The 16,536-nt window shown below is 39.6% G+C and overlaps 1 protein-coding gene across 2 annotated transcripts in view; it reads left to right on the top strand.

Annotated features, from left to right (window-relative positions):
* The window catches only part of LOC131248579 (protein HLB1), a 77,596-nt gene extending 67,460 nt beyond the window's left edge, over positions 1-10,136 (top strand). Inside the window, exons 12-14 of one of the 2 annotated variants that reach the window (XM_058248922.1) lie at positions 1,536-1,655; positions 2,868-3,038; positions 9,843-10,136. In XM_058248922.1, the coding sequence (XP_058104905.1) occupies positions 1,536-1,655; positions 2,868-3,038; positions 9,843-9,953 (402 nt within the window). In that variant the 3' untranslated portion in view covers positions 9,954-10,136. The remainder of the gene's footprint in view (positions 1-1,535; positions 1,656-2,867; positions 3,039-9,842) is intronic. The other variant, XM_058248923.1, reaches the window with a different exon arrangement.
* The last annotated feature ends 6,400 nt before the right edge of the window (positions 10,137-16,536 follow it).

The following is a 16,536-nucleotide window of genomic DNA, read 5'->3' as shown; positions in this document are numbered from 1 at the left end:
ACATTAATTACACAAGAAGATGCCTAACACAAATTCCTGAAATACTTTGAATAATGATCTAATCATGGAGTAGGGTTGTGGGTCTCCCATGTAGATCATTCACAAATTCAGCCATCCAATTTCAGATCAGACTCTTTCGAGTCTTCTTGTTACTCTGAATATGATCCAAGGACTACTTTGTTAGTGCCATCACTCGATCTATCTTGTCATCAATTTGCTACCTGAAAAGTTTCATTAAAAAAAAGTGAGAAAAAAATAGGTTACTGCTTATTGGTATCATGATCCCTTTCGACTCTCCTGCTTCTTAGATGCTCCTGAATCAATGGCTAAGTTGAAGGTAACTCAGGTCAAGGTGGTATTGGATATTACAAGGTGGTATTGGATATTACAAGGTGGTATTGGTTATTACATCGGCAATTATATGGATCATTGGGATTCTCATATTTGTTTTCTGCTATACTTGGGACAACTTGGACCTCTCTCAGTGCTTCCAAAATTCTTTCCATGGGGTCCATTGACCTCCTGTTAGCTCTCATATCCCCAGTAGTCACCAAAAGGAACCAGTCCACTGACCTCTCGTCTGCTCTCAATTTGTGAATATTCACGAGAAGGAAACTATGGCAGACGAGCCAGCAAACTTTGCCTTTGTTTTGAATGGCCTCCAGATATTTGTTTAATTACCTTTTCATGCTTACGATAGTCAGCTGCCTACACACTCAACACTGTGCACCCAAATTTGTTATAATAAATAAATAAAGCCATGCCAAACCAGCCGAGTATTCCAGTGAATGTCATCCAAGGGAGATGGGAAGATTCAAAAGCTTACTTGGAGACAAAAGTTCCACTTAAGTTCACAGATGAGACTGATGTGCGTTTGTCATTCTAGTAGGATGAGGAATACGTGAGTATTACTTTTAAATTCTTTTGTCAGCATGATTCCGTGGAAGTATAGTCTGCAAATGTTTGATGTCTGCTGCAAAATTAGTCTAGTGAGTTACGGTTCCATAACACATTATATTAGTATTTGAACGCATTGGCTTTTGATATTATCTACCTGACAATGTAGGAACCAATAGTTCTTTTCCGGTGGTAAATGTTCCACCAATGTCTCTGTTGCAAATCCTACAGCCTTATACTAATTTTTATCTCTGGTCAATCATAAAAGTAGATTATTTCAGCTATTTCATTTGTCCATTTTGCTTGTACATAACTTGCCATGCTTGATTGTGTTCAGGAATTCCTCTCTTTCTTCCTGTAAGACAAATTGTTCGCCCAACTCTTGGAAAACATTATATTAGAAATGCCTTGCCTTATGGGAATCTAGGTGATGGGTTTGAGCCCATAGATCAATGGTAGGCATTCTTGGCTTCAACATTGATTTCTGGATTCACACCCAGCACACCTACTAAGAAAATTAGATGACTAAATATTTGTAGGGAAATAATCTTGTTACCATTTTTAATTATTAAATTCAAGCGTTGCCAGGTTATGAGTGTTTTTGTAGTTTATTGACAAAAAACACCATTTCTTGCCAGCTACCTCTGCCCTATTTTAAGGTGGGATATTTGACCGCACCACCTGCAGGGAATCCAATTGCACCTCACAGTGATTGGAGAAGATCCCAATTTGTTTTGAATCATGAAGGACTTCAGCAGGTCAGATTACTATTCCTGGCTTTTGATGTAAATGAGCTTCAGATGGGTAAATTATTATCCTTTGTTTATCACAGGAAAATATCATATAAATATCTTCTCACAGTTGATTTATCTTGTCATTATCTCTGAGTTTGTACATTTTGGATTTTATATTTGGTATGGTAAAAGGGATGTGTGGTCCTCGATCATGAATCACTTAATGCCCATATAAAATCTATATAGAGTCTTATAGGCTGCTTCAAGAAACTGTCTCTGGAGCTTTCCTATCTGGGTTGAAGAGATTTAAGGAATTCTGTAGTTCTGCTGGGGTTACTTCTCATCCTCATGGGAGGGAAATTCTGTTGTTGATACTGTGTATAGAGAAAGGGTGGGTAGAACCCTTCTTTTCAGGGATTCCTTCCTCTATTGTAATCTTTCTCCTTCTCTTTTTCTTAATAAAATCTTATTTATTAATTAAAAAACCTTTTTTTTTTTTTTTCTATTTATCTTTTTTGCATTGCAATTTGTTTACCGCATTTATGTGTATGCTGCAACTTGCTGTTAAAAACAATGGGGCAACTTGTTTAGCTCGAATAGATATTTATTTATTTATTTTGAGCTCAGATGGAAGTCAAGTGGTTAAACTATAAATATGATATATGATTCCTCTACCAGAGAGCAGTGAGTGGAAATAACCTTCAAAAGATTTTTATAAAAATAAAAAAATAAAAAAAATGCAACCTCCAAAAATCTGGATATTATGTACTCCTCTCTGTCCTTTTTTTTTTTTTTTTTTTTTGAATTTAAGCATGAGCAACTAATTCTTCAGATAATGGTAGAGACTGCAACTGTACTAAATCCATTGGATAGTTTGATTTTAAAGATATCCAGTATCTGGTGTCATAGAATGCCAAATAGGGGAGGAGACGTGGAGGGGGACAGAGAGGTAGAGGAGCTGAATGAGGGTGCTGGGATTTGATGACAATGTTATGAGTAATTTCAAACACCCCAACCTCTTGAAAACCCCCTTAATCCTTCCAAAACTCTCAAGAAAAACCAACCATACTCTTCCTCTTACCATTTCATTCCCTCTCCCTACTCTCCATTAATGGAGTTTCTCCTATTTTATGCATTTATTTGGTTTTAGTAGCGCCTGATCGAACTCAGGTGTTTGAGGCTGATTGTTGTTGTTATTGAAATTCTCAAGTGAATGTGCTGAATCTGTTTCTGCAGGTTAACAAGGTTGAAAGTCCTTCTGTTAGGTCATATACTGCAGCATACATCGGTAAATCAGCTGTCAAAGTCGATGTTCCAGACATTGTTTCTGTATCAGCATGTGTAGATCTTACCTTACCACCAGGTGCAGGACTCTGTATTGATACAATTCATGGACCAGTTTACTTGGTAAAGATTTCCTTCCTCAAGTCCATTGGAAATTTATTTGTTTGTAGGCAGGAGAAAGGATGTTGTCTTTAGTCATGTAAGTGGCTGGTTTATTATTTGAACTTCAAAATTCTTTGTCACGCTACTGAAGTATCTGATAGAGTGCTGGCTCAGTTGTGCTCCACTACTTGATGCCATACTCCATGTGATAAGCCACACTTCCCTATCTTCCATCTTCCGTGACAACCTAGCACATAATCAGTCAGGACCATGCTCTGACATCTTGACTGCCCATTCATAGTCCTAGGTCAGTGCAAGAAACACCACAGAATGGCATCTCCTACACTATTGGTGGTGCCTTAATTCATGTCCTTTTTCTGTCGTTATTTTGATGTTCGATTCACAAATGTAAACTGTTTGCGTATTGGAGTGTCTGTTGTTTTGGTAGCACTTCTTGAATAGACGTGCATTTGTTTGTAAATTCAATAAATTCACTCACCTGAAGCCCTCATCTTCCACTACTGCTGCCATAATTTCTACTTGAAGGTACAGAAAACATTCCATAGCTACAGACTACATATACGAGAAAATTGAATGGATAAATAACCATTTGATGACATATTGATGGGGACATCAGAGTACCTACTCAGGTGTACTAAAGACAGAGATGACCACTCGCATTAGCGCAATTTTCTTCGTGGATGGGAGACGAGTTTCAAATGGGGCCCGCCCGGCCATTTTAAAGACCCCGCATGCATTGGATGTGCATCGGGAAGACCCCACCTTGGGATGATACATGTGGGCTGTTTAGGAGATCATTTTTGTCATTGGATTTCTATTTCGTGTCGATCCGACCGTTGAATCTTGTCGATCAGGCCATCGGGCCACCTTGGACTCTGATCTTGCTTTCTTTATATATTTTTCTTATTTTTAGGATTTATTTGATGGTTAAGGTTGATAATAAATGTTTTAGTTTTCTTATTTTGAACAATGGGCCACTTCACTTAATTGAGTGGCATAGTTGTAATTACGCTGAATTTTTAATTTCGAATTTTTAATAATAAAAGCACAGGGGGGTGGAGATCCAATCCCATTGGATTTCGTGATTAAGAAAATAAAAAAATTAAAAAAAAAGAGAGAGAGAAAAGCTCTTGCTTTCTTCTCCCATCTTCATACGATTTGAAGATACTTCCATGCGATTTAGAAGAAAGATTGGAACGAGGCTATTCTTCATCAACGGAAGTGCAAAGTCTCCATCTATCCCCACACCATCATCTCTTTTCTTCCCCATCCAGGTTTTTTCTTCAGGTTCTTCATTCTCCCCATCCGAAATCTTCGTCTTCTCCCAAACCTAACTTTCTCATATCCATCCGCAATTTACAACCTTAACCAACCTAAACCCAGCCATCTCACGCCACACGTGTGAATCCCACCTAGCCCCTTTTGGCTTTCCATCATCCTTATATCAAAACCCCTTTCTTTCATTCCCAAAACCCTAATCCTAAACCTAAAATCCCTAAGTTTCGTAGTTTTTTTCCAATTTCTTCAAAAACCCTAATTCCAAAATTTTCAATTCCCATGAACCCTAATTCTTCAAATTTCATATTTTTCCCATCCTAACCCTAATCACAAAACCTACAAATCTGTCCCTTGAGTGAGGAACGTGCCTATGCTAAATTGGTAGTTCTATCCTTCCATCGGTCCTAGATTTAATTGATTTATGTGATTTCTTAGCATGCGAGCATGTTATTTAGGTTAAATCAGATTTTATTTCCTATTGTTTACTCTTAATTACTTGGTAGGTTAGCATCTTTTGTTAATTGAATTACTTTATGGACTCTTTCATAATCTCCACGTTGCATGCTAACATTAAATCATGTGTCCTGCATCAAATTTGGTATTAGAGAGATAGTTTTAGCGTAAGATTTTTGTGTTGCATCTAGGTTAGAGTCACATCTATGGTTAGTAGAGTACACATTGCATATAGGATCATATTATTGAATTTTTGTTGGAGTATCTTATTGCTGAATTTTCAGTTTGCATCCCCACTTATACCATTGCTGAAATTTCAGCATAGTAATTTCAGGTTATCACATTGCTGAATTTTCAGCTTGTAATTTTCGGATTACACCCGTGTTGAATTTTCAGTTTGGCACCTTAGGATTACTATCTTACTGAATTTTCAACGTAAGAATTGAGGATAGCAACTTGCTGGATTTTCTGGTTAGTGTCTAGCGTAATCTCTAGGTTAGTACTATCATTGTCATCACATTGTCATAGGACCTAGGGTTTCCTTTTAGAGTGTCCTTGTGTATGCCCACTTGTTGTGGACGTGGCTTTGGTATACATCCCACTGTGAATCTAGAGCAGATTGCCGAGGCCTTTAATGCTATCAACAATCGTCTGACGGCTATTGAAGCGCACAATAAGACCACCATGACTCAATTGACCGTGACCAATGCGCGTATCGATCAGCTTGAAACCTTCATTCAGGCAAACCCCAACATGGGGGAAGATGTCAAATCACAAGCCGGGAATCAAATTGAAGGAGTTGAGACTATGCCACTTGCAATTATTAACCGTGCCTTAAGCCAAATTGTAGAAAGTGATGATTGGTGCAGGAATTCAATTTTCCACACTTATGCCGAGTGTGGTGGCAAAAACTGCAAGGTGATCATTGATAGTGGCAGCTGCATCAATGTGGTATCTGCTCACACTGTGGACCACTTAGATATGCTAGTCGTTCCTCACCCTCAACCTTATCGAGTCTCATGGGTTGATGCATCTTTGATTCCGATTTCTCAGCGTTGTCCCATTTCCATCCAGTTTGGTTCCTATACGAACACGTTGTGGTGTGATGTTTTGCCCATGGATATAGGCTACATCATTTTGGGCAGGCCTTGGTTATATGACAGGGACGCAATATTGTTCGGTCGCTCGAATACGTGTTCGTTTCTATATAGAGGCAAAATGATTGTCTTGAAGCCTCTCCCGCTAAAAAGCACCTTGGAAAAGAAGGACGTCAAGAAACGTGGTCCTGAAGGTGTGATGAAACTTCAGCTTAAGTCTCTTCTTATAGTTAATGCCAAACAGTCTAAAAGAGAGACTAAAACCGATTTGACGTTGTATGCCCACATGGTAAGTGAGGTCACACCTAAGGTTATTATGGAAATGCCACCTGAGGGTAGTGTAGAATTACCATCTGAGGTGAGTCCAGTATTAGAGGAGTCCAATGTTGTTATTCTAGAGGGCATACCGGATGAGCTTACATCCATGCGGGATATTCACGCATTAACTCCACCAAACCTTCATCATAATCAAATGAGTACTGGGGAGGAAGTGGATTTGGAAAGACAAGTAAATGAGCCTAGGACCCCTATAGATTGCATACCCATGACTGTGTTCCATAGGCCTTCAGAGTCTGCACATGCATCTACACAACATATGCATGACTTGCATGTGGAGATTAAAAAAATAATCAATACAAGTAATGAAACATACAAAATGATTGTTGACTCACGCCATAGGTTTAAAGAGTTTGTTATGGGTGATGAAGTCATGATTAAAATACATCCAAAAGGGTTTCCATAGAGAGCCATAAAAATTACAAGCTCATAACACTGGACCATATAAAATCTTGAAAAGGCTGGTTCAAATGCTTACTTGATAGATCTTCCACCTAACATGGGTATCAGTTCCACATTTAATGTGGAAGATCTTGTACCATTTCATGGACATTCCCCTAACCCTCACATGAACTTTAATGATGATGCTCCCGACTTGTCCCATAACCCATGGTCATTACTTGGACCCCTCTTCTCAACCTTTACCATCCATACCTACAAGAAGAGAGGAGATCGAGGAGATCTTAGATGAAGAAGCAGTTTCCACACAACATGGCGGTTACCAGGAATACTTTGTTAAGTGGAAGGTCAGACCAAAATCAAATAGTACGTGGATCACAGAGGCAGAGCTTCAGCGACGAGACTCAGATCTCCTCGAGCATCACTGCAGCTTTATTTCGCCAGAGGCGAAATCTTCTTAGCTGAAGGGAATTGATGAGGATATCAGAGGACCTACTCAGGTGTACCAGAGACGGATACGACCACCCACATTAGTGCAGTTTTCTTTGTGGATGGGAGACGAGTTCTAGATGGGGCCCGCCGGGCCATTTTGAAGACCCCACATGCATTGGACGTGCATTAGGAAGACCCCGCCTTGGGATGATGCATGTGGGCTGCCTAGGAGATCATTTTTGTCATATGATTTCTATTTCATGTCGAACCGACCGTTGGATCTTGCCGATCAGGCCATCGGGCCACCGGATCTTTTAGATCTGGGCCCCTTGGACTCTGATCTTGCTTTCTTTATGTTTTTTGTTATTTTTAAGATTTATTTGATGGTTGAGATTGATAATAAATGTTTTAGTTTTCTTATTTTGGAGTATGTGCCACTTCACTTAAGTGAGTGACATAGTTGTAATTATGCTGAATTTTTAATAATAAAAACACGAGGTGGAGATCCAACCTCATTGGATTTTGTAATTTAAAAAAAAAAGTAAAAAAGAAAAGCTTTTGCTTACTTCTCCCATCTTCATGTGATTTGAAGATACTTCCATGCGATTTGGAAGGAAGATTGGTGCGAGGCTAATCTTCATCAATGGATGTACTAGGTCTTCATCTATCCCCGCACCTTTTCTTTTCTTCCCCATTTAGGTATTTTCTTTAGATTCTTCATTCTCCCCATCCCAGATATTCGTCTTCTCCCAAACCCAACTTTTCTATACCCATCCACAATCTAAACCCTAACCGACCTAAACCCATCCATCCCACACCACACGTGTGACCGTACGACCACACGTGTGAATCCCACCTACCCCCTTTTGGCTTTCCTTCATCCTTATATCAAAACCTCTTTCTTCAATTCCCTAAACCCTAACCCTAAACCTAAAATCCCTGACTCTCCTAGATTTTTCCCAATTTCTTCAAAAACCCTAATTCTAAAATTCTCAATTCCCATGAACCCTAATTCTTCAAATTTCATATTTTTATCATCCTAACCCTAATCACAAAACCTACAAATCTATCCCTTGAGTGTGGAATGTGCCTATGCTAAATTGGTAATTTTATCCTTTCATCGGTCCTAGTTTGAATTGATTTATATGATTTCTTAGCATGTAGGCATGTGATTTAGGTTAAATCAGATTTTATTTTCTATTGTTTACTCTTAATTACTTAGTAGGTTAACATCTTTTGTTCATTGAGTTACTTTATGGACTCTTTCATAATCTCCACGTTGCATGCTAGCATTAAATCATGTGTCCTGCATAACATATGGTTTATTTGAAGATAAGGTCATTGATAGAGTAGAATTCCATAACAGGATTCGTATAGTTGATCCCAATTAGTTAGGATAAGGCTTAGGTGATGATGGTTATCATGATGAGTGCATTAATAACCTAAAAGAAAAAAGGAAAGGGAAGAGGAGAGGGACAAGAAATAACTAATATAATTACTCAGTTCCATTTGTTCTTCAAGAACGTCATTTTGATGTTTTGCTTAAAAGAGATGAAAATACAGTTCCCCAAAAATTGAGATACAGAGAGGAGCTGGCACGGTTTTGGTTTGATTGATTTGCGAAAATGTGGAATGTGCTCTTGCATGATCTGGAGAGGTGATAGATGTTGATTTTGAAATGACCATTTTCAGCAATAGTCAGCAGAGATTATTATTATTAATTTTTTCCTTTCTATTTTGATGGCGAACTCCATGGCAGTATATTTCACCTCTACTCCTGGCACCCATCTAGACCCTAATGATCCACTTGAATTACCATCAGCCTGTCTAAAAGTTATAATTGTTTGTGTTCCCAGTCCAGTCAAACCACCAAATGTTTGGGAGGCTCCGATGGTTGGTGCGTTATTCAAGTGCCTGTGTGTGGCTTCTCCATTGTAGCCCCCCTTAACGAAGAAACGGCGCGGAAAGCATTGTCTATCTGTTCTTGGACGTCTAAATTGGATGCATCTTCATCATGATAATGCTTGCATTTTCATATCACAAACTCATCCTGTTATTCATGATTTGCCTGGCCTTTTGGTCTTTGGAACCCCAAGCTTCATAGAAAGCTTAAATATTTGGCTCTCATGTCTTGCCAATCAGCCTAGATGTATGGCACTATGGTTGGTTTAGTGTTGATGTCTTCTTGACAAGAGTAACAAAGTTTCAGACTTGGTCTCTTTAACAGAAGATTTTCCGCAGAAAGAAAAAGGAAGCTGTGACCTCACATCCATGGAGGCACCTGATCCTTGCCTAGTGGATTACCTGACTTAAAATATTGGGCCAGTCAACTCATCAGACAGATCATGCATATGTTGAATGGGGACCATGTGCGTTCTTTTTGAAACTGTCCTTTGTTTTGTACATGTGTAGCCAAGTGGATGAGTCGACCAGCCTATTTTTCGTCCAGCTCATGACCTTGTTGGGGTTCACCTGATGAATGGCTTGGATGTCCCAAACAGGAGGGCACCTGTGACTGCATGTAGTGGGAGTATGGCTTAACAAAACTCTAACATTTTGTAACTCTCCTGAAGCAAGTTGTCTACTTATAATTAGAGACTGTCAGTTTTACAGGCAGGACTGAAATAAGCTACTTTGCAAAGAAAAATCGGTTCCATCTGCAGCACCACATATATATTTTTTCTTTTTCCAGAACAACTGCATCTGTAGTACATGCTTTATTTATCTTATTTTGATTTTGTCAAGTACAGCATAATTTTTCTTTTCATTGATTGAAGTCGGAATCTGTAATTTATGTTATGTCTTTCAGGTTGCCGACACATGGGAATCCCTGGACGGTTGGCTGGATGCTATTCGCCTTGTTTACACCATCTTTGCACGTGGAAAGAGTGATGTTCTTGCAGGTGTTATAACTGGCTGATTGACGAATTGTTGATGGGCAATCACTTCTATGGAGATGATACTGGGCCTACGCTGATATTGTTTGTTCAAATAAAAGGACTGTAGAATATTCATGTTTTGCAATGTTCTTTTGAACTTTATTATCCTACCATCATTATAATTCGTTTCGAGTTATTAGACTGGCAATGTCTAGGTTTTTCTACTTTCCTGGGCTGTTTTGGCTTGTGCTCGTCTTTCTTTTTCTTTTCCTTCTTCCTTGCTCTTCTTTTTAATTTTTTCATTTTCTTTTTGGCCTTCAAAAACATCAGGACTTAAGAGGATTTAATGCAAAATGAGTTTTTGCTTGTTTTGTTTTGTTTTTTTTTTTTTTTTTTGGTTTTTTCCCCTTTAAATTTACAAGGCCTGGGTCAGAAAATTGCCCACAGAAACGGATAGTCTGCATCAAGAGAGTGGATGAATGTGGATGCTGAAGAGGATCATATGCCAGAAATCAAGTAATCCAAGGAGATGAAATCTGGTGAATCCTGCAATGCAAGACAAGATCTTCTGCAGGTTTCTGTGATATCTTAATGAAAGGTGAAATGAAATGAAGAGTCTTGTAGTCACAGGGAGTTAGAGCCAAGCTAATTTTAAGAGAGTCTGTGGGGCCCACATGGACTAATTTACCAACTTACAATCACTGGTTGCCTCGAGCCTGTTGGCTGAGGCAGTTCGCACCCAAGACAACCATCGACTTGGATCTTCACATCTGCACTGAGCAGTTTTTGGGTGGCCAAAACGGAAATTTCTTCCAACAAGAGATGTAAATCTGTAATAGGTATTCATGGTTAGGCAAGTGGGTCGTTTGAGGGTTGCTGCGCAATTTTGGCTGGAGGAAACTGAGTGGCTGAGGGTTGCCTGATTAGACCGAAGAGAAGATGGGACAAGTAACAAGAAAGGTGAATGGCTCCTGATTGAGATAGAAGATAAGACGGTCAGAAATTGGTAACTGAGTTTCCTCTTCCCTTGTTGTCTCAAAGGGAGGAGAGCTCTTTTCTTTCTTCTTCAAGCAAGTAAAGACTCACTACTGGTTGAATCTCAAGTGGACCATCTTGCATTATCAAATAAGGGCTTAGACGCTGTCGGATCCCATTCATCCGGACCATCCATGTGATGAACCCCACTCTTGTTGAGTCAGATTAGGCAAAAGTACACAGATTCATCCCTGTTAGAAGGGTAATCTCTTCCAGTTTCCTCTGCACACGTGTCACAGATGGTTGGTGCGACTTTCACTGCGTGGAGTAATGGATAGCCCAGATGCCCGGATGTACAAGTTTATCAGAGAAACTGATGTTCATGCAAGTATGATAAAAATCTAGGTATAAAAAATATATATAAAAACAGATTTAAATGCGGTGGAGGTCCACTTGTTTAGATTGTGGAGAAGCTAATGGTATTGGGAGTGGGATGCCCTACCGCACTAGCATCCAAAAAGTAGGAAACGTTGCTGCAACCATCAGCAAACTTGTCTGAATCAAAGCATCAAACTGGAGCTTAACATCAGGACCTTTTATCAAATGGCCCACCTGCTCCCACGTCACTGTTACACAATAGAACCACCTTAAGTTGTGAGATCTAGTTGAGACGTTATCCTTCGTTAACCTCCTCACATACTGCCAAATAAGCATTAAAATAATATATTAAATGGAATTGTTGTGGCTCTTCGCCTCTTCAAATTTCAAGAGGTGACTCGCGGGAGATCCTGGCCACTTATCAAGTGGGATCCTCTTGGCTCAAAAATAAGTCTCAGGTGGACCTCCAGTTTATATTGCGTGGAGACTTTACATTATATTTTCCTTTATCTAATCTTTTTTTTTCTTTCTTTCTTTTTTTTACCCTCTCATGTATTGTGAGTTTGTGACCCGGCTGATAAGTGGACGGCCCTGATTTTTCTGCAAGGGCATGTTAAGAAAAGGGTCCCACGTGATGAATAATGAATCTATGCGCTTCTTTTAGATAAAAGAGAAGGTAGGGTGAGGACGGCACCTTGACTCTCAATCAATATGAAAGCGGATAGGCTACCTTGTTCTTTATCTTTATTTGAATGTGAAATACATTACAATCACTACAACTAGAGATATACTAGTTTAATGTTTCTTGAAGCCATACATAGGAATTTCATTTGGGAGAGTAGGCCTTGTCGTGACTGCTTTATGCGGATGGGATGGATGAGAGAGAGAGAGAGAGAGTGAGAGAGAGAGAGAGAGAGAGAGAGAGAGAGAGAGGTGGGGCACTTAGTTTTTGTTTCTTACTAAACATAGAATATAAAGTATAAGAGCCTTCTTACTGATTTTACTAAGAAAGCTTACGGGCCCAAGGTTTTCTTCATTAAATGTCTGTACTTGTCGCCATCGTGTGCGATGCACGTGAGAGAGAGAGAGAGAGAGAGAGAGAGGGATAGAGAGACTCTATGTGCGAAGAGAGAAATATTATAGAGTTATTTGATACTCCAGCGTACTACTACTACGCTTGATATACAGGCACTTTATGGTGACACATCTGGTGTACAACCGGCTAAACTGTGGAACTCATTGTCACAAAGTTACAGTCCAAAAATTGGATGGCTTTTACAATCCTAACCTCTAATTCATGGAAACTTGTTTCCTGAAATATGATAATCAGATATGTTTCAGTTATAAAAGTCCAATCCAAAAATTTGATACTCAGATAACTAAATAAGCATTACTTATTTATTTATTTATTTATTTTGTTTACCGTAAACTTAAGCCAATATATAAAAATTGGACAGTTTAATTTAAATTACTTGTATACCATAAATGCAGCTGCGAAGGGCCTATTTGGAATACCGGATTAAGTGGTCTTGCATTGTATTAGGTGGCATATAAATTTCATCGGCATTTGAAATCAATGGAAATGATTGAATTAACCCTGATATTTGACCTTTCAGTCCCAACAAAAGATACTTTTGAAATCCACTGCATTCGTAGCCTCATGTTGATGCATGTGTTTTATCTATGCCACCCATTTATATTGCCTTTTACATATGACAACTGAGTTGAACGTGAATATAGGTGAGCGGCATCAGTTGTGAAATCCAGTCGTTGATTACAATTCCAGTATCCACCTACCACTGGTTTTTCATAATATTCCTAAAGGAAGAATTAGATCCCAAATTTGGGACTGGATGGTCGAAATACCATGATATTTCCAGACATATAATCATTATACAATAATGATATTAATTCCAATGCAATGCATCTTTCAGAACAGGCCCTAAGCAATTAATAAGTGGACCGGATATCATTCATCACAAACTTCCAGATTATCAACATTTTTCTCAATATTATAACTGTCATTGTTGCTGATGAGATCCTTGGTTCCTTTTAAGTCAAAGAAGTGCACTACAAGCTACATGTGTGTATAATTGGATGTTGCAAAAGCTGACAATAGGCAACAGTATGTCCATTAACATCTGGCAAGATAGATGGATCCTGATAGACAAGCAAAGACGTGGATTGCCTACCACCTCCATCACAGGAAGTTACTATGATCGGAAGCTAGGAGGGGCCCACTATGATGTTTGTCAGAAATCTACCATGTCCATCCGTTTTGCTACTTCATGTCATGACGTAAGTCCAAAAATCAAGTGAGCAATAGAAAAAAGTGGATAGGGAAATGCCTACCATTGAAACCTTCTCAGGGTCTACCTTGTTGTTTATTTTCGGTCCAAACTGTTCATAAGGTCATTCCTACTAATAATGTTTGTGGTCTAAGACTTAGTACTCAAAATCATGAAATTCTGTAATGTTGGCGGTCCAAGACTTAGTACTCAAAAGAGCACCTTAAGTGGGCCTAATTAAAATTCACCTCCCCTCAAATGGATCTCTCTCAAAACAAACTAGGTCAAACTAAATTTTAATGGATCAGCTGAGGGAACACCCAGCATGGAGGGATTTGGCATCCAAACTCAGGTGGGCCACACCACTGAGACACAACATGGATTAATGGGGATGGGACACCCACCACCATAGAAGCTTCTTGATTTTGTATGGGGCCTAACCTGATGTTTATATGCCATCCAACCCGTTCATCAGATCGCACCCTGCTAGGATCAAGGAATGCCTCAGAAATCAGGCTCTTCCATAACTCAGGTGGGCCACACCACATGAATTTAGAGGTTTTAGGAGTGATTCTGCATTTTTGAGCAGCCTTATTTCTTTGAGCTTCGGTGAACACTGCAGGGCACACATGGTGCACAGTTTGAATTCTACACACTTTATTCTGAGCCGCACAGGAGCTCCACTGCATAGGAACTCACATGCGTTGGAACGTACACGATCAATTCCCAAAGTAGGATCCGTTCATTCCCAAAGTACACTCAATCAATAGATGCACTGTTATCCAAACCGTTGAAATGATGGGTCTCACCGTGGATGGTGGATGCCTTGGAAACATATATAACACATTGAAATACCGTAACCCTCACGATATTTGGCATTCTATCTATTTAATGTGCACCGTTGCTATTTTACATCTCACCGTGTATTTATAGTCCACCTTCCACGATATTAAAAAATTGGGATTTCCAATTTTGGGCGTACTCCATGTTGCAAAAATATTGATTTTTATAAAATATATTTTAATAATAAAAAATAATATACGATATATAAAAAAGTTGTTTTTGCAAAAACACTGTTTTGTGGGTTTTTAGGAATAGTCCCACATGGGAAAGGGAAGAGAAGAAAAATGGTTTAAATGAAAACAGTGGAGTATTATAATGTTTACTCACCTAGTCTAAGGACTATAGACCTTGCGTGTTCCAGTGCTCGCGCGTGCGCTTGGTCACGGGCACGGGCTCGATGCGAGGGCGTGGGCATGGGCATGTGAGTGATGTAGAGCGGGTCGCGGACAGTTTCATGGCCAAGATGGATCATAAAAGGCCCGGTCGACGACAAAAGTGATCCGGACCATCAGACCTTAGATCGAGCGTATCTCGCAATCCGGAATGAGTTATCTGACGTAAAATATATGATTTTGGGGTAGAATGAGCTACTTTAGCCAACCAACCTAGCTATGCCTGGTTATGCAGCCCGAAATTGCGAAAAACCCCTTGATCGACAGTCGTTTCCCTGTTTTAATTTCGTTTTTTACTATAAATAGTAAGTTTTAGATTGATTATAACTCTTCATCCATCGGGCTTTAGAAGTTGCGCCCAACGTGAAAAAAGCTTAGAATAATTAGGAGAATGGTTTGGTGAAGCCAAATAGGACACTTACTATTTTTGGGCGAAAACCTTGCACACTAGTACACATCACGACCATCTATAAATAGTAAGTTTACTATTTATAGTAAGTCGCGAATTCAAGGAGTTTTAGTTGTAGTTTGATTCTGATTTCTTTCCCATTGCTTGGTACCCCTATTTAAAGGGTTGTGAATTCGTTTTTACTCATTCATTAATCAATTTCGAATTTATTAGAATTTATTTCTATTTTCTGTTTTCTTTCCTCGTGGATTCGAGAAGTCTTTGTGAGGAGTCCAAAGAAGTTCCGTGGATTCAGAATAGTTATCCTCTTGAGGAAGACATAGTGATCCTCTTGAGGAAGACAATGCTCGACCTCACGTCCTCCCCTGCATCAGTGAGGCAGTGTGGCTGTAGAGGCGATAGTGGCGCACTTCGCACGTCCGCATCGTGTCGCAGAGAGTCGCTCCTTCGTGACCTTGAGCGAACCGAAGCGAGACGTGTGTGAGTCGCAGTGCGACTAAGGCAGATGGCTGGATGAAGGGAAGACTAGAGGACTGAATGAGAGTCCTCCAGAATATATAGAGGGCTGGAAAATAGAACTATTGCAGCAGATCTGTAACAGCTGTGCAGTTAGTGCACGGTTCAGCTGTAACTGTTGCATGGCTAACCCAACAGCTAGAAAATGGCTAGCTGCTGTCTCACAACAGTTAGCATGCAGCAGCTTAATGGCCCATGCACAACAGTCAGAAAACGGCCATAAAACGGCTAGTTTTCTCCAACAGCTAGAAAACGGTCATGAGATTTAATTCTCTGGACCATAATCCCCAGCTATCATAGCCTATAACAGGAGGGTCTAGATGGGTTTCCAAACCATCCCTCAACCCACTCCAGTAGATCCATACGAATTGAGACACAGCTCACTACTTCTCTCCAATACTCCAATGGTTCCAGCAAGACAGCAAGGGTTGAACCTTTGCTAGAAGAACAGACGAACGGTGTAGTCTAGAACAGTTCATCTGAACTAGTGGCTGAAGTACTGACCAGTGCAGTGTTCTAAATCAAAAGAAATTTCTTCTCTTTCTTTCTCTTTTGGGATTTTTTCTATATTGTAATTCTGTCAGATAGAGTGTATAAGAGTTCCATTTAGTGGGCCTTCGTGTTTGCTGAATGCAGACCCACACCAGGCTCGTCGTATCCTATAAGCGGTTTGCCTGTAACCTATCAGCATATTCAATTCACTTAAGTAGGGGCAAATAACGCTTTAAGGACAGCGTTTCTGACGTGCTTCTGCTTGTCCTGATTTCAGATTATTTTACAATTTTTTGATTTTCACATTATACAGAAATATATTAATCTGTAA

Source organism: Magnolia sinica, chromosome 6 (genome assembly GCF_029962835.1).
Source record: "Magnolia sinica isolate HGM2019 chromosome 6, MsV1, whole genome shotgun sequence".
Taxonomy (NCBI): domain Eukaryota; kingdom Viridiplantae; phylum Streptophyta; class Magnoliopsida; order Magnoliales; family Magnoliaceae; genus Magnolia; species Magnolia sinica.
Note: the sequence above shows the minus strand (reverse complement) of the source record. Positions and strands in the feature narration are given on the sequence as shown.